The sequence below is a fragment of the Porites lutea genome, chromosome 3 (genome assembly GCF_958299795.1).
Source record: "Porites lutea chromosome 3, jaPorLute2.1, whole genome shotgun sequence".
NCBI lineage: Eukaryota > Metazoa > Cnidaria > Anthozoa > Scleractinia > Poritidae > Porites > Porites lutea.
The window spans coordinates 47,076,611-47,098,865 of NC_133203.1; the positions used below are offsets into that span (position 1 = coordinate 47,076,611).

A 22,255-nucleotide genomic window follows, 5' to 3' on the forward strand; every position below is an offset into this window, starting at 1 on the left:
GCACGAACGCACCTTTCCGCCTTGTCCCGGAATAGTTCGTGATAATGCCAAAACGCCCTGAAAATCAGAAAAAAGGAAGAAATTAAGACCGAACGACTCAGTGTCACATCATTGAAATAAAGTTGCTAATTTTCGTTCCATATCTATAAGAGGTTTGTGTGATCATATCAACAACTGCATTCTTCTTTGAAAAGAAGACCCATTGTATAGTTATCAGAATCTCATGGGGGTGTTAAACTATTTTCACGGCTTGTAAACCGCCTGGTATTAACTCAGCGAAGCTAGGAAAGCAACAGACCGTTAACTAAGCACTGCAAAACGTGTCAAAGAAACAACCGAGAAACTTTTTCGATTACTTAAAACGAGAAGAAAACGCTCCTGCATCGCAAAACTGGTCATTAGCTTTGATTATAGTGGCACTTTACCACTTCATCCACAGATTTGCAAAAAGAAGCTTAAATTTAATTATGGACAAGGCGGTGTCACAAAGGACACCTTCTCGTGTAGTTCTACTAACAACAAAACCCGTAAAAAAATCTGCTCCATGCAAATCTGTATATAACTCTTCTCAATATAGCGCGCGGCACATTCCAAGCGTTTTTATTACAATTTGAACTAGAAACAAAGAGATCAAGTCAACATTCATGATGCGAAACTCTTTCTTTCCTCTTTCCTTGGAAAACAATATTCAAAAAGAAAATTAAATCGTCTGTATTAAATTTACTTATACTACGCATGTAGTTATCTTTTCGATCGTTTTGGTGATATCTCAGTAGTATTGAAGCAATAAAGTAGGCAACGCTGCAGTATAAGTTTTAACTTAACACGAGAGTAGTTACTGTAACAACTGAACAGCACGCTTTTTAATCAAATAAAAATGTTATCTGTTTGCAAGATGGGCGATAGAGTCGAAAGAATATATGCAGGATGAAGAAATCCGTCAGTTACGCTTTTCGAAACGACTACAGGACCGGTAAAATCCAAAATTTGTTCTTTACGAAGAACACTCCGCTGGCACCTGTTTCCCAATCGTGCTGCGACGCAGTGGCATAGTAAAATAATCCCAAAATTTGAGGTTTTCTTTTACAGAATCAAAATCACAAAAGGTGACACAATGAACACCTTAAACCGCGCCCGGAAAAATTTTGTAGCATAGGAAAAACAACAAGTAATTCTTCTTACTCGACTGAAAAACAGCAGTGTTAAGTCTTAAAATACAAAAACCGTCCTGGAAAGGTTATAGCAAAGATAAATGACACATTTCCGCGTTATTTCAAAAAAATTATGATAACAATATTAACAAAAATAAATAGTTAAATTAACTGTTTTCTCTGTATCTGTGATTCGGAGACTTTGTCCCCAGTGGATAAGCGAGATCAAGATAGTTGAGGATAAAGCAGTGGAAAACCTAAGTTTGAGTTTGTGGGTAAGTTTTCAAAAGGAAAAATGTTACACTGAATTTTTTTCCTGTAACTGAAATGTTACAGGAAGATATCGGATTTTCAAAATTGTTTAAAATGTTGTAAACGACATTCTCTTCTTTATCTCTTATAGAATTGCTAACATTATACTTAAGAAAGCGCTTCAGTTATGTTTTAGTTTGCGTGATAATCTGATACGACCTGCCAATAACGGATTTCAAATCTGGGTAGGTGGTACGGGTATATAACATTACGTCCTACATAGTTTAAAGGAAACAGAAGAAAAATAAAAATAGGATTACAGAACCCGACACCGCATGATATTACTTGTCCCTCGCATGAAATTCAGAATCATTTTTATCTAAAATCGAGTTTCACAATTATGTACAAAATGCAGTAATTTGCATTTGAGCGGGGGTGTGCTTTTGAACATGCCAAACACCTGACGGAAGACGCGAGGGTTATTGGCGGGTGGTACTGAACAAGCGTGCGGCGGCAGTGGAGAGAAAAGACTGCAAATTCACGCTTCTTAAGAACTTCGCAAACTTAACAAACGCGTCGGCCGCCAAAATGCCGATTCGTGCTTCTACGCATGATTTTCAATAGTAAGAGTTCGATCAAGAAACCTGGTTTCCCTTTTCCTAAACTTGGCCAAGCCGTCTAATCTCTCCTATTTAAGTACTCTTCCACTTGTGAAAGATGTGAACATAAGTATGTCGCAAACTCGAGAGAAACGAGGAAGGACTGGAGATTTTCCCTACATTCCACCTTCTTGACAAGCTGACTATCACATCATTCACATTCATTTACCGAGCTTAAAATCGCCATCATTCTCTATCCAATACTCGTCGACATTTTAAAATAAAACCTTGACTACTTTTGAGTCAAATTCGTGGGATATATCCATAGAAAAGTCAAAAGTTCAAAGGAACCAACAGTTTACGAAATGTTTATCCCCGGTTTCTGAGTTCAACGAAAAAACAACCAATCAAAAGCGGTTACGAAATTTCCCGCGTAAAAGACGCAAAACAGGTGGCGCGTAAAGCGCGAAATAGCTCTTTTCGCCAATCGTGAAACTATGACAAGTATGAGAGAATGGTTACCTTCGCGTGGCTGATCTTGCCTCAGCATCAGCGTCAGAGATTCCTTTCCGTAGGGCTTCTTCTATTTCACTTATGCGACTGGCAAGAGAATAATCAAAAATTACGCCATGAGAAACGCGTCGAAATAATGTTATAAGGGCTTAAAATTGGAGGAAACTAAGGAAACAAAAGATGAGGACAAACATGGCAAAGTTGTCTAATAAGGGTAGACTGGTGTTTCAAAATCGACAGAAAAAAAGGCGGAAAAACAATAATATCGATATACGTGTAACAACGTCAAATGATCAAATTTAAGAGGTTCTTGAGAACGGGAAAACAAGAAGGTTGAGTTTGCTTTCTCTCTGTAAACTTGAAACTACTTCAAATTCACTCAGTAAGATCTTTAATACTTCAGTAGGGCATGACAAACAAAAAAACTTGGAACTGTTCTCGAGGAAACTTGTTTTGTTTTCAATGTTGTAGTTGTTGCTGTTTTTCTTTCTTTCTTTTCAAGTGACTTTTGTCCGCTGATGCCAAACGTGTGTCGAGACTAATTGCACACGAATATGGTTAAATAGTTCGCCTTTTTTTGTATAACTCTTATCAATTAGCTCAGTATAGGGCGCATAAGAAAGATTTTGTACCTTCTTATAAAATTTTTTGAGCCAAACAATTTCGCCGTGCGAGAAGTAGTTTTCGAATTTGGAGTCTGCAATCGAGGCACCTTCCCTGAGCCGAACAACGGCTTTATCAAGTACTAATTATTTGTCGTACAAAAGATTTTGCATTTTCTTCTCTCATTTTTTTATGCCACACAATTTCGGTGTGCGAGAAGTTGTTATAAAACTTTGCGCTTTCATGGTTCCTTAGCTACGCTTAACAGACGCTTAAAGACGGAAAATTCTTGAAGAATTCTTAGCGCTCTCGAAACCACTTATGGTTAGCCCTTACGGTTTTGAAACTGTTTTGAATATTGCATGCTCTAATCTAATCTTCGCTTCCGCAACGGCGACAACTTGGCGAACAAAGAAATATACAAAAACCGCGTCTCCTTCGAGCTAAACAGGAAAAAAAAATTCTTTTGTCGTAGCACAAAATGCGTAATACAAGTTATTTTCCGGTTATTGTTCGAAAGGAACACTTTTAATTATCCTCTCGACTTCACCTCGGGAATTTCTCAAAAATATATCTTCAAATCGCGTTCAGAGAATATTGTTAATTGGAACAGACTCATAAAGCTACGTGGAAACGGACGCAACGACGCCCAACAATGTTGGGACTTGTTGCGTCCGTTTGTTATTTTGTACGTAGCTTTATAATTTTGACCGGTTTCAAACTTTGCGCAACAACCTAACAACAGGCAACAACATGCAACAGGGTGTCTAAACGGACGCAACGTGTAACATCCAACAATGTTGCGTCTGTTTACACCGCGCTTGAGGTAGGCACGATATTGCTTTTTCATTTTTTGAACTTACGGTTTTATCGTGGATGCGTCCCAGTGAACAAGAAATAAGTCGATATAGTCACAGCAGCGTCTGTACAAGAAACAAATCCATAACTTGAATAAACGGCGATAAAATAAGGTTTTGAAATTTAATTAATGAAAGAATCAATTTATCGTTGTCACATGTGTGACGAGTTCATCGTGGTACTAAGTGGTACTTTTTTGTGGTTCTAACTTTTGAGTCTGTGGATGAAATCTTGAAGTGTGACTGTTCAAATGAAAACTACTGAGCAGTTCTTTCCTTTGGTACTATTTATTATGAAGTACAAGGTGGTTCTAACTTTTGACTCGGTGGATGAAATCCTAAAGTGTAACCATTCAAATGAAAGCTACAGGGGTGAGGGGGGGGGGGGGGGGTACTTTTCTATGGTATTGTTTATTATGCTGTACAACGTGTTTCTTCTATCAGCTTTGTACTAGTCTTTGGACTTTCTTCTTTTTTGTTCTAAACAGGAAAGCGATTGTCCATAGATTATCCGCACAAATGAACCTATTCCAAGCTCTAAGATTGTATGTACCGCGTTCGCATGAGAACTGGTGCAAGTCTGAAGTGTATGAACAGTAAAACTAAAAACTTGAACAATGCATTACTGTGGCATGGAGTTTTGTAAAACGTTTCCTCCGCACTCACCGTCGAATGATGCTGGACTTTGACGTGAGGTTGTTCGTGATAATCGGGATGAGCCGGTGTGCATGGGTATTCTGTTCCAAGCAAAACATACAAAAATAATCTCAATTGTGTAATAAAAGCCGCTTTGAGAAGAACGTTTTGCACAAAGAAGTAAATGTACCAGAATAGTTATCAATCAAAAAGTAAGGTGAAATGTTGCTCAGGGGTTTAATCAAACTTAATGGCTATATCCACTAAAGACCCAAAACTGTTGGCCATCTCACTTTTTTTTTTTTTTTAGTTCTAATCACATGTTGGTGTCATCTGTAATATATAACTGAACAAACAAACGGCAAAGTAGAGTTTATTTGTTAAACAGATAACATTTTCTACTGAAGTGGCACGGACACGGGGGTTTGCAAACTCACCTTGAGGATAAATCTGATACAGGCGTGACCTGATGTTGCCATGATCTATAGCAAAAAAAAGAACGCTAAAAAAAAACTCCCGCAAAGGGCTATTACAAGAGGAGTTCCTATATAAAGGCGGCGTTCCAGAAACGACTTTCTTCAATTATATCAGAGTTTGAAACTGAGGTTTCGAAAACTAATCATTAGAGAGTTTAAACTTCAAGTATACGGCAAACGGTAAACGTCAGATTCAAGTTGAGAATTTCTCAAAATACAAATGAGTAGAAAAAAACAGCTCACAACAATTCTTATGGATGAAAAATTTAGGAGTAGGAACAATGAACAGTAAACGACAAGTAAAGACAAAACTTGGTCACGTGGTAAAAATTCGCGTTTGCCGTTTGACGTAACGTAAACGTGATGCTTAACCTCTCTATTAGCTCGACATTTGAGGAAGGAGTCCGTGTTACAAAGAAAAGTAAACTGTGTGCCAAGAAGAAATAAAACAAATTTATTACCTTAGCGCTATTGGGAATTAAATTTATCAGGGCTGGTAAAATAGCTTCGGCCGTGTGATCAAATTGGTTCTTTAGCAACGTAGATAGGTAGCTGCAAAAGAAAAGAGAAGTAAAAATCAAACAAAACATTATAAAACGAGTCACGTACATGTGAAAATGAAAAGAAAACGCCTTTACAAGAGAATCAAATATTCATAGTAAAAGTTATCACCTCAGAGTTACACAGGCCTCTCTTGTAACAGATGACCTAAGGTCTTTTATCTAAAAAGTAAAAACACAACTACTGTTAAATAACGTAACGAACACATTACAGCTTTATCGATTCCAACTAAAAAAAATCAACCCTGCTTTTTTGAAGGTGCTGTGTAACCCGTAACCATGCTTGGTTCGCTATATCAATAGTTCGCGGAACGCTAAAACTGAAGTGACCAATCGAACTGAACAATACTTTCCATCACGGTATAGCTTGTAAATGAAAATCTCAACTTTAAGAAACAAATTTGATTTTTTTTGTAATTTTTCAGATGGTAGCCTGCAGTGCAGGCGTTTTCTTCGGGCGCGCGAATGTTTTTGCTAAGGGCTGCTATTTCTACTCTCCTCAATATTCCTCTGTCATAAAACCAGAGATGGAGGCTACAACAATACGAATATAAACAAGCAGCTTTCGCCCGCCCAAAATACGCCTGCACTGGTTGTTTGTGGACGAAATCCTATTAAGTGACCATTCAAATGAAACCTCCACGGAAGAACTTGCACATGGTATCACATATTTTTAGCATGTTGAATTTGGTTAGTTCTGAGAGTGGCACGCTTAAGTGGAATATTGTGGCCCATGCACAGATTCCATTGACTCACTCACCGATAGTTTGAATGCGCCTTCTTGAAGTTTCAGCAAGGAAACAAAGTTTTCATATTCCATCGCCCCACCCTGAACCAAACTGCGAATTTTCTTGAGCTAGAGGAAAGGAAAGATAAAGAAAAGAAGTCTAAAAAAATTCAGTTCAACAGGCATACCACTTATAAAATATATCTGAAGTGATACCCAGAAACGAAAAAAGCCTTTCGTTTACTGCAACCTGGAAGCTCTAATGGAGAAATCGAAGTGTTATGCAGGCCAGGCGATACCAGCCAGAGAAAAATTTGTTTCAAATATCGTGTTCGACGAAGGAGAACGCAACGCAATCTGCTTTATTGTGGCTTTACAAGAAGATTAAATCGAGAGATTTGTAGGCACTTACACTGTGATCTGGTCCCGCCCCACCCCACCCCACCTACTGCCGTTTTGAGGGGCATACCGGTAACTACAATGAACTCTGTTGCAATTGTACAACTGCGCTTCCCTAATCTGTGATTACCACTAGTTAATATTTCACCCACTCTTTGATAACCCAGAGGACACAAGAAAGAATAGGGCTTACTGTAGCCTGCGTACAGACTTCTACTATTTCCTTGTTTGCAAGCGACAAAGGAAATACTGTAAATCCTTTATTAAGGGGGCTTATTTATTTCAAACACATTTGAGGGGAGGGGGGTTGATAGAGACGGGGGGGCTTATTTGAGACGGAGGGCTTATTTAATTTAGCAAAGACGATGGTATCAGTTCTCCATAAAGAACTATAATACAAAGTGGAGTTTAAGTACAAGAGGTTGGAGGTGCTGGTCATGCACCCGCGGATCAAACACAAATTTGAACTTCCAGTTTGTGAACAAACCATCCTTGATCAGTCCACACAAAGCGTTGCAGTGGTGATTGATTGATACAGTCTATCATTTATCAGTGAAGAATAATAAAAGGGAGGGGAGGGGGGGTTACTAGAGATAAGGACGGGGCTTGATAATGGATTTAGGCTAGACTTACCGCGGCTACACGATGTTCCCAGTCATTCTTGTCATCTGACAACACTGTTTGTATTTTCGCCATTTCTTCCGCCAGATCCTTAGCGTTATAAATCTGAAAGTAAAAGCAATAAGCCATAGAGTCAGTAACAGCAGGAAACGTTTGTGGTCCGTGGTTTAAGCCCAACAAGCTACGAGTAACGGTAGCCATCAGTTGACTGTCATAAAGAGAAGGGGCGGGGAAAGGCAAATAATAAAAACAGCGTCACTATAGACTGCAAAACAGTCGGTTTGTTTCTCGAAATCGGTTTAGCGTAGCGTAAGAGTCTCACACGCGCGAAGTGCGCGAGCCTTACACGCCCGTAGCGTCTCTCCTCAGTTTCGTGCTCTCCTTTTTCAGCCTCGCTCCAGACCTTTGTTTGACAGCTCGCGCGTACTTGAATACGCAAAAATACGGACTGTTTTGCAGTCTAGCGTCATTGTGGGAGAACTAGATATTTTGGGCTCGTAAAAGAAGGGCATTGTGAAGGGATCAGACAGAACAGCAAATCACAGTCGGTCATCGCACAATGTCCCAAACAAGTCCCAAACAACCCCAATATCAAACTCCTATATAGCCCGTTCCAGGCTCTCAGATAGAGGGGAAAACGCGAAAGTGAAAAGTACGCGAAAAGTTGGAGGGGCGGGAGAAAGCGGAAAACGGAAGGGTCAGTTTCCTCCTGTTTTTTTTTAAGTTCGCGCTTTCTCAATTCAGCGGACCTGACTATCTCGGAGCCTTGAACACGCTAACTGCTATAGGTGTGGTCAAACCTTAAACAAACCTTAACATCCGGGCACTCGAAAAAAGCATTCTCAAAGTCTGCTTCATCAACTGCACCCGCTGAAGCTGAAAAAAAAACAGAAAGAATATTTACTAAGAAGGTTGAATATTATCGTATAGGAATAATGAGAACATTGGTGAGATAAACGGACGTTACTACAACCTGTGTGGACGTCATCATCCGAGTCAAGGTGACCCAGCGGGGCTGTGTAGCGCAATTTGCTATCTTTTTTAAAAAGCTAAAACTTGTCTTCCAATCAATTTAATGGACCAGTTTTGTTATTTAAGACTATTTAAGGCGTTTAATAGTTGAGCATTGGTCATACCTGAATTAGAAGAACTTGAAGATTTCGTTCCGCTTGTTTTTCTTGCTGGCGCGGCCTTTTTTACTGAGGCAGCCCTTGAAGGTGCTGCTGTCGAAAGCTGAAAAATAACAGGAATAATTAGCCTCTCAAAGTTGTGAATAGTTTATACCTGAAATGGAGTAGTCATCCCCGGTTTTCCTCGCAGGTTTTTTAAAATCGTCCTTTCTGAGAATTCACCCTTGTTATTTTCAATTTGTCTAGCAATGAACTGTTTCAAGACTACCGTAAAATTCAGAAAATAAGCCCCTCCATGTATAAGCCCCCAAATTCGTAACGCAAAAAACCCTCCGTTAAATCGCCCCTCTAAATATGAGCCCCCCAAGGGGCTTGTACTTGGAAATTGCCCTCAAATACAAAGTAAAACAAAGCAAAAACGGTAAATTTCCTTCCAACTATAAGGCTAGCCCAATCAATTTTGAAACGCAAATTTCCCTCCATAGATAAGCCCCTCCCCCCACTCCCCCCCGAATATAAGCCCCTTCAAAAATAAGCCCCTCAGAAAGGGTCTTTGAAAAATATAAGCCCCGGGGCTTATTTTCGGAATTTTACGGTAGATTATAAATTATAATAGGAGGTGTCCACTTGACTCTCAGCCAAAATACATATCTAGAAAAATTCTAACTGTATTGATTATGCAAACACAGCAAACCCAATACAGCATCAAGTGAAAATTCTACTTAAAAGGTTTCAAGTTTCACTGCCAGATTGTTTGATGGGGTTTTGTAAGGTGACTTTAACTTTTGATTCTATGGACGAAATCCTATGATGTGACCATTCACATGAAAGCTCTCTGCCTGTACTTTCACATGATGCCATTTGTTTCTCAAAATTTTAGAAAATGAAATGTGGAACTTTGGTCGAAATTTGCACTTTGGCCACATTTGGCAGTGAAAGGGTTAATTGTCACACCACAGGATTTCACCGAACGGCTCAAAACCGAGGCCAAGGTTAACCCTTCGGACATAAAACTTTTCACGCAGCGACCGTTATTTTTAACCGATTCAGACGCGAAAAATTTCGTGTACTTAATTCAGAGAATCAGGTTCGGCGTCTGAATCAGGCGGTTTACATGTCTTCATCATCATATTGAAATTGGGAACTAAACGGCACAACTAGTTACACAACATAATGATATGGTAGTAAAACCTACGAGACAGTCGGACTAACATAAGAGACACTTTCATAATAATGCCGATGCAAAGTTCTAGCATTCAAGTTGTCACTGATCAATAAACCAAAAGCGGAAATCATTTTTAAACCGCAGACATACTACACTTATTTAAGGACCAAAGCTAACAATAACCTTACTTCTAGCATTTGTTACTGCTCAAATTCAGTTGCTCACGGTCATTCACAGAGAACGAATCTCTCTTCTAGACCATTCACATCATCTACTGATTGACGTTCTTGCAAAATATTACAAATGATGTTGTAAACTGATCGTGATACCGTCTGTGAATAAATTTCCATCGAATTTAAAGTGCATTAGGTCTGCTCTTCTGTCTGTATCTATCGAAATCATTCTAGCACAAAATGGAAACAGAATTAAACAGATAACTGGACAACTCGCCACAAAAAATTTCTGGTGACTAAAAAATTCTTCAATTTAATAGCCACTATACAGTTGCAGAGTCACACTAAATTTTAGTGCCGCGTATTAGCCAATCTGTTTACAAAATGCGAGACTTTCTGTCTCCAACAATATTACTTCTAGAAGAATCTTAGCCTTGCACCTGTTTACGTTTATCAAAATCAAGCCACAAAAACCAGTCTGCTTAAATTACTTTCTTTGGAGAAAATTATGGTAAAATTATATGTAATACCTTGAATAAAGAATTAGATGAACGCAATGAAAATTTAAAGAAAGATTATATCACTAAGCTCCCTAACTTCATGAAGCTTTTCTCTAAAGCCCGGTGAGGAAGTCAAACATTCTCACGGTATTCGTTGTGAGGAAGTTGTGAGATGTTGCAAACGCGTCACGTGAAACTAACAAAACGGAACACATAAATATGTGTAATATAACGAAAAGATAAATTAATTGCATTGCAAGCCAGTGCCACATAAGAACATTCTGTTGTGAAGAGGGGGGGAAGGGTCAAACACGATTAACATTTTGCGAAACAAAATACAAGCACAACACAGTTCTTGTATTTACAGTTTCCATAGAAACTGTCAATGCAAGAAGTCACAGTTCATTTTCTTCGACTCTAGTCATCGCCGTGCTATATGGCATGGAAGTGTAGTGCAACTTAATACGTCAGATACGTAAGTGTCACCTTGTACGTCGAAATTTTTTTCTTTCATGCAAGAAATCACGCTTGTAAGAAGAGCACGACAGACATAACAGAAACTACATACACGCGCCCTATCTAGGGGCTATATTTATTTGGTTTTGCTGGTTCTCACCTTAGCTCCATCTGTAGACTCCACTTCACCATTTAATCTTGAAGAACCTGTAGAGTAAAAAAAATACAAGGAACAAACTTTTGAGCAGAGTGGGCTGGAGTTAAGAAGCAGAGTGGGCTGGAGTTAAGAAGACAGACACACTTGGAAAATACCTGCCAAAATTACTGGTTACTAGTATAAATGTTGTGGTTCAATTTTATCCTTGGTTTAACTTTTATTTCCCTTCGTTTCAAACTCACTATTACTATTACTCACAATTACCATGCCCTAAAACAAAAGAAAATAAAATTTACACCAAGGATACGATTGAACCATAACATATATACTAATGCTCATAGAACCACTGAAAGTGATTCAAAGAGAACCGATCTATTTTATTCCTATCAGTTTTTCACCAAGAACGGTTGGTTTGATGCTAGTCACTCTCCAGACGTAAGGGTGTAAGTCTCTTCTGACCACAGGATGGCTTTTTTAACATCTTTCAGGTAGACACCTCTCTTGAGGCGACCCTTAATCACGACTGCAGCCACATTCAAACGCTACATTTAAAACCACGTTCAGGCAAACACCTCTCTTGAGGCGACCCTTAATCACGGCTGCAGCCACATTCAAACGCTACACTTAAAACCACATTCAGGCAAACACCTCTCTTAAGGCAATCCTTAATTACGGGTGCAGCCACATTCGAACGCTGCATTTTTAATCTCCCTTAAGCAGACACCTTTCTTAAGCAGACACTAAGTGATGGTATTAGTTACATACAAAAACTGCACTTTTACGCTCCCTCAGATGGACACCACACTTACAACGTTATTTCAGTATTCCCACGTGAGTACATGGTGTTACCTACCTTATTTATGCTATAAATCTTAAATCAAATAAAGGCTATAATTAAAGAACAAGTTTTTCTCTATATTCCATACATGAATGTATAGAAGTAGCTGTAAGTCTGTAGATATGAGGATCGACATTGTTAAATATGAAGAGGGTTTTTTTCATAGTTGTCAAAATTATTAAAAAGGAGCTATCTATTACTGTTTCTGTAAAAGTTAGATTGTAGACTATCGTAAAGATTACAACTGAATAGAAAGTGTAATTCGTGTTCAAGTTTATTTAAGTGGCTGAAGGAGCAAATTCGAAGATTAGGCCGACCTTTAATCACAGCTGCAGACTGTAATTCTAACCTCCCTCAGGCGGACACTTCTCTTAACTTGCCACACAGTCATGGTAAAGCCACTTATTAACACTAAATATTTAACTTTCCTTGGAAACCCGTCTTAAGTTACCTCTAAGTCATGGTCCCAGCAACACACCTACACTACATTTCAACCTGCCTTTGGTGGACACCTCTATTAACTTGCCACACAGTCATGGTCCCAGCCACTTATTAACTAAATATTTAACCTTCCTTAGGTGGACATCCATCTTACGTTACCACTAAGTCATGGTTCCAGCCACACACCTACACTACATTTTAACCTGCCTTTGGTGGACAAGTGTCTTAAGTGGACACTTAATCATGGTCCCAGCCACTTATTAACAGCAAATATTGAACCTTCCTTAGGTGGACATCTATCTTAAGTCATGGTCCCAGCCACAAAGAAGCAACGCACTTTTAACCTCCCTTGGGCAGACACTTCTCCTAAGTAGGCAATTTGTCTGGTCCCAAAGGCATCCGCTTACATACAGCAAGTTCAACGGTACTTTTAGTTCAGTTAATTGCACAGTTCCACTTCGTTTTGTGCTATAAAAGTGCCAATGCCTTCTTACTGTTGCTGTGGCTACTATAGACAGCCCAGTATGCCACATAAATAATAAGCCTTTTTAAGACACTAAAATACTGCAATCCAACTTGTCTTAGAGTAAATATCTTTGAATAAACAAAATGAAGGTCGGCAGTTACCAGTATTTGAAAATGTTGCAAAATAATATCTCTGAGACTACTGAATGAAAGCCAGTAATCATAACCATTATAACGTTACAATTGTGTAGTTTCGTCAAGTTTCTTTAAGAGATCTATTTCTGAAGTCCTTGGAAAAGAAATCAGTTGGTGAATGAAACTTCCTGTGGTACCATTTGTTGAATAGAAAAGAAAACAGAGCATTTCATACTTTTGTTTTCTTTGCTGAGAGGAGGGCAACATTTTTGGCAGTGTGTGTTTTAACTTCAAAAACAACATCAAGACTAGAAGTGTATTTATGTAACAAACAAAAAAGGTCATAGTACAGAAGTTGTTACATGTAGTAGTTGTCCTCAACTGCGGATATAAGCAGAGCAAAATAAAACGTTGGGTATAGAAAATACAGACAATCCCTCAAACGGAATGATTGTCTGTACTTTCCAAACCCAAAATTTGATCGTAATTAAATGAACCTTCGGTACTTCCTTACTGTCTTCTTTCAATTTTCATTAAAACTGTTTCAGTTTGAATTCAGAAACACCAAGAAATGCGTGATAACTCCTAGCTTTTTTAGACTGGTATGAGTCTCACCTATCAATTTGGCTAGAATTATCAGTCATAAAAATCTTGTATGGTGTTATTGTTAAAAACCACTCAATAAGTTAGCTAATCATTTTTACTACTTGCAAAAGACTGTAATGCAATGTACTGCAATTTATTGTAAGGTATTGTAATTTTAAGTAACTTGATGTAAATTTTAGAGTGTTAAGTGTACGGATTGTTTAAGTGTTGTTAAATAACAAAAAATGTGATAACTCCATGTTGCAGACACAAAGTTAAGACAATTAAAATGTAACATTATCTAGGAAGGATGCTGTTATATCTCTCAGGATATACTGTACAAAAAATCCGTTTTGCTAATGTAATTACAAAACTGTCATCAAGTCTTGGAGACCTTCACTATTGTAACACACTGATTGCATGACTTTCATCAAAACCAAGTGTGACTAAAATAACTATTGTAAACAATGGACTATTCACGTTTCTAGTGTTCTGTTTCACGCTGTGAAAAAAGATATTTTGCCACAAGCTGTGAAGTAGGTCAATCTAATTGTCTACTGTGAAGTGTTTATCAGCAAAGGGATATGCCTGAAAATGATATGAAAGGAACATGTATCATACTGGCACGTATTGCCCCTACGAGTCCAAATATAATTAACCACTCTCATTAGTATAAATAACAAACAAAAATAGCCTGACATTATCCTGGATCTTATCCACATGAACCTAAGACTGACCTCAAGACAAGGCCTTATTTTCACAAGCAATATGATCGTACTTGAAATATCAATATCAGTTGGGTATATCCATATTTCTATTATGATATCATGACTCTGCAGCTTATATCTACCGTTTACTGAGTGACAATGTTTTAATGACATTACTGTTACCTGTATACAGAGTGGTGGTTCAACACAAATTCAAATCTATCTTTAAAAGCAAACATAAAACGTATCTATCTACACTGACAATGCTTAGAAAGGGATCAAGAAGAGCAACTTGCTAAAGGATTTCAACAAGTTGCTCTTCTTGATTTTATGAATTCAAACAAACTTCTAAATCACTTTCCATGCAGTCAAAATATATATAATATGATATAAATATAAACTTTCAGACCAGGTTTACATCTCTAGAGGAATGAATACAGTCAACCCTTCAAAGCCTTGCTAACAAAGGCAACATAGTAATATCATTGATGTGGTAAAATAAAGTTTTCTGTGCTATTACATGTAAGGTGAAGATTTTCAAAGAAATAAAGAATGGTAACTACAGTAAATCTACTAAAAATGTACTGTCAGTAAAACCCTGAACTTAAAATACAAGCAGTGCTCTAGTAGCAGAATGATCTATAATGCAAAGAGTAAATACAGATGTGGTTTAAGACATTTTCATCTTTACATCTACATATATACATGTCATGTACAACTTTGAAAAGAATTCTCTTCAAACTTGCATTACAGCTGAACAAACAAAGAAATAATGAACAATTACATGATATACTTTGCTATAACTACAGAAAAAAGGAGAAAATGTCAAATTAGATTTCTGTAATTTAGTTTATAAAATTCACACAGATGTGCATGACTGTAAAAGTATTTCTTCTTATTATATTTTGGTAACTATCAGCATCTTGAATATACCATTTTGTCAACAATAGTCTAAAATGTCACAACTATAACCACAATTCCAAGTGAACACAAAATTAAATAATTATAACAAAATGCAAAAAACAATGTAAGGTGAAAAATAAGCCAGAGCAAAGAAAAAATACATTCAATCGTTTACATGCATGATTGAACACAAACATTCATATGTTATCCATGAAACTGAAATCAAACAGTACAGTCGCATCATAAATAAGTTGCTGACAAAATAATCTTTCTAGCACAGTAATCTCACTTAAAGTTTCGAAATGCAAATTTAGGTTAGGGTGTCTGGTCTTCAAAACGTCATGCAATAATACAACATGGATCATGAATATGAAATATTATGTTTCAGCTGAAGTGGGAAGTTGATTCAAAACAAAATTTGAAACATTACCATTTGCAATCCTTTGTAAATCCGAGTCAATTTCTGGGCCTCTACTACAGTAGTCTTCGATCTGCTTCAAAATCATCAGATACTCTTTAGAAATGCCATCAGTGCTCAAAAGGTCATCCACCATATCTTGGCTCACCAACAAGCAAACCACTACAGCATCCACGCATTCACACAGCCTGGTTTTGCACCCATATGTACTAATTCAAGCCACATTTTGGGCTATAGAAAACAAGGTCGCTTTCACACAATTCCAAGCAGAGCACAGACAGATTGTCAAGTCATAACTGCAAAATTTGTTCCAGGCTCAATGAACAAACACAGAAGAAGCCATGTTGGTTTTCATAGTGTCTCTTGCTAAAAGCACACAAATTATCTCTCACTCATCCCTTCCTTCAGCCAATAAAACTTGATGTTATATACTGGAAAATCTACTTTATAACAGCTCAGTTGAGTGGCTACTTCAGAAAAACAACAAGCATACAGGTGCAGTTATTTTTCCTGCCAGAAATATAAGTGAAACTTCATCCTATTTTGCATCTAACTGAAAATGAATTTAAAAGTGCTTTCAGCCAATAGGATTGAGAGCAAAAGTTAATATTTCATGAAAGCAGTCAGAGCAATTACTTATTAATAAGAGTTTGCAATAATACTTCTCTTCTATTTAAAAAACTGATTCTTTTATCCAATAGAGAAAATGGAAGGCATGCTTTTTTTTATCAAATTAGAAGGGTAATTTTAAAATGGAATATAAACTAGACGTAAGGTATGTATTATGTAAATTCACAAGAGTTCACAACACCAAGGCAGACGCCACACAGCTGTGTAAAGTATTCAGCTCTCCTGTTCTATTATTTAGCAATGAACAAAAACTGTCCACCTGAAAGCAAAAGATTTGTTGTGCCTTCTACCGACAAAATTGCCAGATACATAATATTCACGATTGCATGACTGCAGAGAAGAATGTCAGAACTAAAATCATGTGGTTTACACAACACTGAATAAGGACAATAAGGAACATATAAATTACAAACAATATAAAATGCTATTATTCTTAAACTCTTGAAACAAAAAATACCGGCTCTTTATGAGACTCAAGGCTTTTTTTTAATAACACTAAATATAGAAACAAGGCTCACTATACACACACAGAGTATGATATGGAGATAGAAACAAAAAGTTTTTCCCGGTATCATTGGAATGTAAATTATAAACAAACCACTTTATCCTACTTATAAACATGACCTAATTTGCAAGTTTTACTTCAAACAAGTAGAAGGGATAAAAATTTCAAATAACTTGGAAATCCACTACAATTGTTGTCTTATGATCAAATTTGTTTTCACAACTGATTATTTCTCACATTAGTCATCAACTTTCTCAATCCTCTAATCCCACAAAAACAGGATGCTCAAGATTGTCTGTTAGAAGTTATAGACCAAAAACAACAAAAACGAATAAGAATCTAGTCAGAGCAAAAGTAAAAATATAATCCTAGCGGGAGGAACCCAAAAAATTATGACAGAAACAATATTTTAGCATACGTGTACCCTTTCAAACTCTCCAACAGGCAACAAAAACTACTATAAATTAAAGAATGTAAATTTCAGTGACTTTAACACCAGCTGCAGCTCACAGAGAAAACATATATTCTTGCCCCAAAGGTGGTAAAGAGAGAATTGTTACTGAGGTTAAATCAAGAATACTCCCAAAGGCATTTCCTGACAATTCTACAACTATACATCTTTTTTTTTTTGGTTCTACCAGGGAGCACAGCAAACAACAGTGCACCTATTTCAATTCAACTAATTAGACCCCTTTAAGTGAATATTACCAAATTTCTCCTTGCAGTGAGTAATCAATGAGAGAGGCTATAGGAATTTAAGGCCTGATTACTCAAGAATAGATTAACACTGGTCTGAGCAACTTGTTCTTCCTGCTCCCTTGTTATAGTATGAAAGAGGAGAAAGGACATTGGGATTAAAGAGCTAAACGTAACCTTTTAAGCTTTATCCATCATCCCTAGTAAGGGTTTTAATCAGTTGATTAATTTATTTTTCTTTAAGATTAAATTTCATACCATTGGCTTCATTGGCAATCATATCTCCTGATCGGGCTACCTCATCAAATTTGGCGTAAATAATTGACAATCTGTCAAAAAATGTTGGGAAACAGGTTACCTAAAGTTGGGTATTAAATGTATACTTGGCCTAGCCAGTAAACAAGATAAGTATTAATGTGTAACAAGCATGACAAGAACTACAATATTTTCTGCTAGTCTTTTCATCACAACCCACATGAAATAAAGGGAAACATAAAGAAAAATGTACTTAAGTGTTTGTATGATGGAACTATCTCTTAGCAGGGGTTTTAAAATAAGATAAACCAACATCAAGTAAACCATAGAGGTGTGAAAGGTATGTTCTTATTGTTCTCAACTCTTGTTAACTTTGAAAACAATAAAACAATTGAATGCAAAAAACCTTAGGGTGGTTTATTTGTAACTAAAATAAAGGAAACATGAGTGATAACTTAACATTAATTTTTATATGCAATCTCCTGCCCTGGTAACTAATCTTTTGATAAAAATTGCATGATCCAGACCTGTCACTTCCTCAGCTAAAACATGCCTTCTCCATCCTCACAAACCCCTGCCCCCCTTAACCCCCCCCCCCCCCCCTCCACCCCACAACAACAACAAAACAAAATCATGCATGACAAAGATAAAAAATTTTAAACAACTATTAAAGGTAATAAGCGGAGAAAAAAATATGAAAATTTAATTGACTCTAACAGATGAAAGGAATAAATAAAGATTGTCAATAAAGAAAAGGCAGCCTAAGTGTATTACAAAGAACTTATAGATTGCAGCACTAAGCCTTTGAGAAGTGAACTGCCTGTAGGCTGTGAGCAGTCTCTTGCTTCTCTTTCCAGAGTTTCTCTATAAGTAAAACATGCATGTAAGCAACAAACAGGAAAACTTCAAGCCACAATGTCATTGTTTGCGAATGCACTAGCTAAAATGAGAACATGACAAATTTCACGAGAAAAGGCGAAAAACTGTTTGAAGCTATAACAATACTAAGACTGCCAATAGAAAACAGAACAAAAAACCCAAAACAGAAAAAAAGAAACCAAAAATGGTAGAGCAGAGAGAAAACACAAAATCCCAAACAATAAATTTTATAGGAAACCCAGAAACCACTGCATGAGAAATAATTGGACAATCATTAACCTGTGTACAGGTAATTTCAGTTCATGATCAGAAAAGAAATTGCCATGTGCTAACCTTGATGATGGTATTCCTTTTTTACTCAGGTCAACTCGAACTTTTTCACCAACATGTCTGTAAATTTCAACCAAGCTGTTGATGGCACTGTCTCGAACCTAAACAAAACACACAGAACAAGCTTAACAAACTGTGAGATGACTAAAACAAAATCTAAAATGTGCATGCCACTCCAGGGCCCGAAAAAAGTCATGACCGGGACACATGGCTTTTCTTGATGGGCAAATAACTGTTAGGGAAGTCATCCCAAGGCTGTGCTGTAAAAAAATTAACCCTTTAAGTCCCAATAGTGACCAAGATCAATTTTCTCCTAACAATATCCATATGTTGCCAAGAGAAATGGTTATGAGAGTTAATAAAATGATCACCTAAGAGAAAATGCTTTGACCTTCTACCAAATTCTCTCAACTTATTCCTTAAGGAAATAAAAAAGACCAGTTTGGAGAATTTGTATGTAGATATTGGGGCTTAAAGGGTTAAAGGAAACCCAGTAGCTCTGAACCTGTAAAATCCAGGGTGCCCAGCACATGACTTGAATCCACCAAAAACTAAGATTTCCTAGTCATCTGAGAGCAAAAGTTGAGAGCCAGGGGGCTCTGCTAGAGCACAGTCCTGCATCCTCTAACAAATCATCAATAAAATTATGAAGAGCAACATGTGGCCCTGTGCAAGCAAAATGTGAAAGCTGCTTGGCCAAAGGACAAGCTGGAATTCATTTTTTTTCTTTTCTCAGATAATAGATATTCCTTGTTTACTACTCCCCTCAAGTGTAAAATATTCCCGAGCCACTGCCCCCCCTACTACTCTAAAAATGTGATCCATAAGAATTTGATAATAAACAGTTATTGGATGAGGTTTTTATGATATCTGGAAAAATCAAGGGCAAGGTAAGTGTTATCAGCCAAGCCGAAGGACAAGGCTGACAACACTTCCAAATTTAATTGTAGGTTCTTAGCCAATGAGGAGACAAATGGTAAACACAATGTATTATTATTAACAAGTTACCTGGCTGTTTGGGTCTCCAAGAAGCTTACAAATGTGTGGTACAAACTTAGATACAGTCAGAGATGGTGCACCAAACCTGTATACATTGTATATTCAAACACAGTGTTCGTTAGTAAAATATTGACAAGAAGCCGCAGGTTTCTATTCATACTGGGCAGCCAGAGGTACAGTTTAACCACTGATAAGAGACACCTCCCAATGGCTGACATCTAGACATGGTAGTACAGTGGAGAAGCCTTACAATAAAGAGGGGGTATGCTGTCACTTTGTCGGTCATTTCTGAGACTGCCTGTTACCAAGTAGGTTAGGAAAAAGGTGGCTGTTGCATTTTAGCTAGGGACAAAATGTCACTGTTGGTTCAGCATAAATTTTTGTGTTACTCCATTTTTCTGGAATTTATGGCAGATATGTACAGTAGCACCTAGGAAGAATTAGTTGTTATTAACCTAACTCCCTTGGGAACATTCTTGAACAATACCATAATTAGAAAGAATTCCAAAGAAAATAAGCAAAAAATGTTTGGAAATAATGGAAGCAAGTTTGTTATTTTGCTGCCAACAAAATGCAAAAGTGAACAGATGTCGCTTCACTACTTAAAAATGGATTGTCACTGTCAAAATTATTTCGTCGTTTTCTGTCGACTGTCAGTGCTTTCTGAGAGGATTGTCACCTGTCACCTGAACTCAGGAGTCATTTCATAAGTAGGTAAGTAAAGTCCTGTATAGGACTGTTGTTGACAGTGAGCTCAGTTTTTGACGATCTGTGCAGTAGCAATCTTCAGAGTCAAAGTGAGTTGATCTCCTCCTTTTCTCACAACCTTTGTCTGATTCAGCAATGTTACATGTACCATAAAGAGATGTTTTTTTCTTTACAATATAGGTTCAAGTTATTGTCATAGGTAGGTTAATAAACTTTTCCTTCCCAGCCAACCACAACAAAACACACATGGCACCTCAAAAGTTTTTACACAATAAATTAAATGAATTTTTTATTTATTTTATTTATTTTTCAGCCCTTCTTCTTAAATAATAGATCATTGTATTAAACGTTAGCATAGCAACAGTCTAAACTGTTAGCTTTAAGCACTTACAACTAGAGAACGAGTTTGGTGACTTCCCTAATTTATCATCGATTTCTAATGAGCTTGCCAAGATTTTGCTTCTCTTGAGGTTTATATCTGAGGCAAGGGTTAATGGACACCTTAAATAAAAAATTATTGTCCCATTTTGCAAACAGAAGGCAATCTCAAAGAAAAAATACATGTAGAACACTTTAACAGTTCACCTATAATTTTTCAAACAACAGGGTCCTAAGAAGAGCTATAACTCACTCATTAAGGGAAGTAACCAGGCAATGTAGTACTTCTTCTCGTACTCGCCACGCCTTATGACCAAATGCAGGGATTAACTGTTCAAGAACATGCTGTGGAAGAAAAAAAAATTTTAAAATGTAAAACACTTTTCATCCTGCTCACTGGTTAGCAATTTCCCTTACTTCCTTACCATAATTATTCAAGATCACCAGATTTCCAGCTAACATTCTTCCCCTCCACCTGAAAAGTAATGTCTGCGAACCTGAGCTGCCTAACGATTTCTGTACCTTTTCAGGTGGAGCGAAAAAATGACCAGAATTACTTCCGCATTCGTGTGTTAACTTGCGAAGGGAAGTCAGGTTTGTTTGAATTGTCAGAAATAATTTAAAAAACTGAGGGTTTGAGAAGTTGGGATTCTACTGTACATGGGAAAAGATAAAACAGGATCATCAGTTACCTGAGGAGTAGATACAATCATAAACTTCTGGAGCAGATCTTGAGAAGAATCACGCACCTAGACAAAAATATGGCTTATGTTATAAAGCAATCACTAAAGGGGCTGTGATACGATTGTGACACAGCTGTAACACAGAGTTGTGGTTCATTTTATTAACCCTTTAAGCCACAATATCCAAATACAAATTCTCCACACTGATCTCCATATATTTCCTTAAAGAATTGGTTGAGAGAATTTGTTTGCTGATCAAAGCTTTTCCCATCAGAAGATCATTTCATTAATTCTCACCACATTTTTTCTAGATTATGTATTGATATTGTTAGGAGAATATCAACTTTGGTCACTCTTGGCACTTAAAGGGTTAACAATGCCATTACACATCCTTATTTGCACGAACTTGAGAATTTACTTGTGAATGGCAAAATTACAGCTCTGTGTCAAACAAATATATCTCTTAGGCATTATACAAAACATTAAGCGTGGCAAAAATGAACTCTGTAAAACTGTTAGGGGAATAATTTTTCAAAAACCACACTCGCAATCTGTTTTAATCTTCTTCAAGTTTGTCCATTTGTTCCTCCTTTTGTATTTGCTGTTTTATTTATACATTCTTTTCTTGTTTTTGAGTGGTTACCGTAAAATTCCAAAAATAAGCCCCTCCAAATAAAAGCCCCCCAAAATCGTAACGCAAAAAACCCTCTGTTAAATCGCCCCTC

General features: G+C 37.2%; 1 protein-coding gene across 7 annotated transcripts in view; it reads right to left on the reverse strand.

Moving 5' to 3' along the window:
* Positions 1–22,255, reverse strand: part of LOC140931286 (CLIP-associating protein 1-A-like) — a 59,580-nt gene that overhangs the window by 28,968 nt on the left and 8,357 nt on the right. For 5 of the 7 annotated variants that reach the window (XM_073381066.1, XM_073381064.1, XM_073381063.1 and 2 more), the window contains exons 4-20: positions 21,540–21,596; positions 21,101–21,192; positions 19,771–19,846; positions 18,766–18,863; positions 17,557–17,627; positions 10,979–11,025; positions 8,531–8,627; positions 8,206–8,270; positions 7,407–7,499; positions 6,408–6,503; positions 5,760–5,809; positions 5,549–5,639; positions 5,049–5,093; positions 4,642–4,712; positions 3,982–4,041; positions 2,525–2,602; positions 13–57 (exon numbers count right to left, since the gene is read on the reverse strand). In XM_073381066.1, coding sequence (XP_073237167.1) covers positions 13–57; positions 2,525–2,602; positions 3,982–4,041; positions 4,642–4,712; positions 5,049–5,093; positions 5,549–5,639; positions 5,760–5,809; positions 6,408–6,503; positions 7,407–7,499; positions 8,206–8,270; positions 8,531–8,627; positions 10,979–11,025; positions 17,557–17,627; positions 18,766–18,863; positions 19,771–19,846; positions 21,101–21,192; positions 21,540–21,596 — 1,232 coding nt within the window. Of the gene's footprint in view, positions 1–12; positions 58–2,524; positions 2,603–3,981; positions 4,042–4,641; positions 4,713–5,048; positions 5,094–5,548; positions 5,640–5,759; positions 5,810–6,407; positions 6,504–7,406; positions 7,500–8,205; positions 8,271–8,530; positions 8,628–10,978; positions 11,026–15,479; positions 16,027–17,556; positions 17,628–18,765; positions 18,864–19,770; positions 19,847–21,100; positions 21,193–21,539; positions 21,597–22,255 lie in introns of those variants that run through there. The other 2 variants (XM_073381067.1, XM_073381065.1) reach the window with 2 other exon arrangements.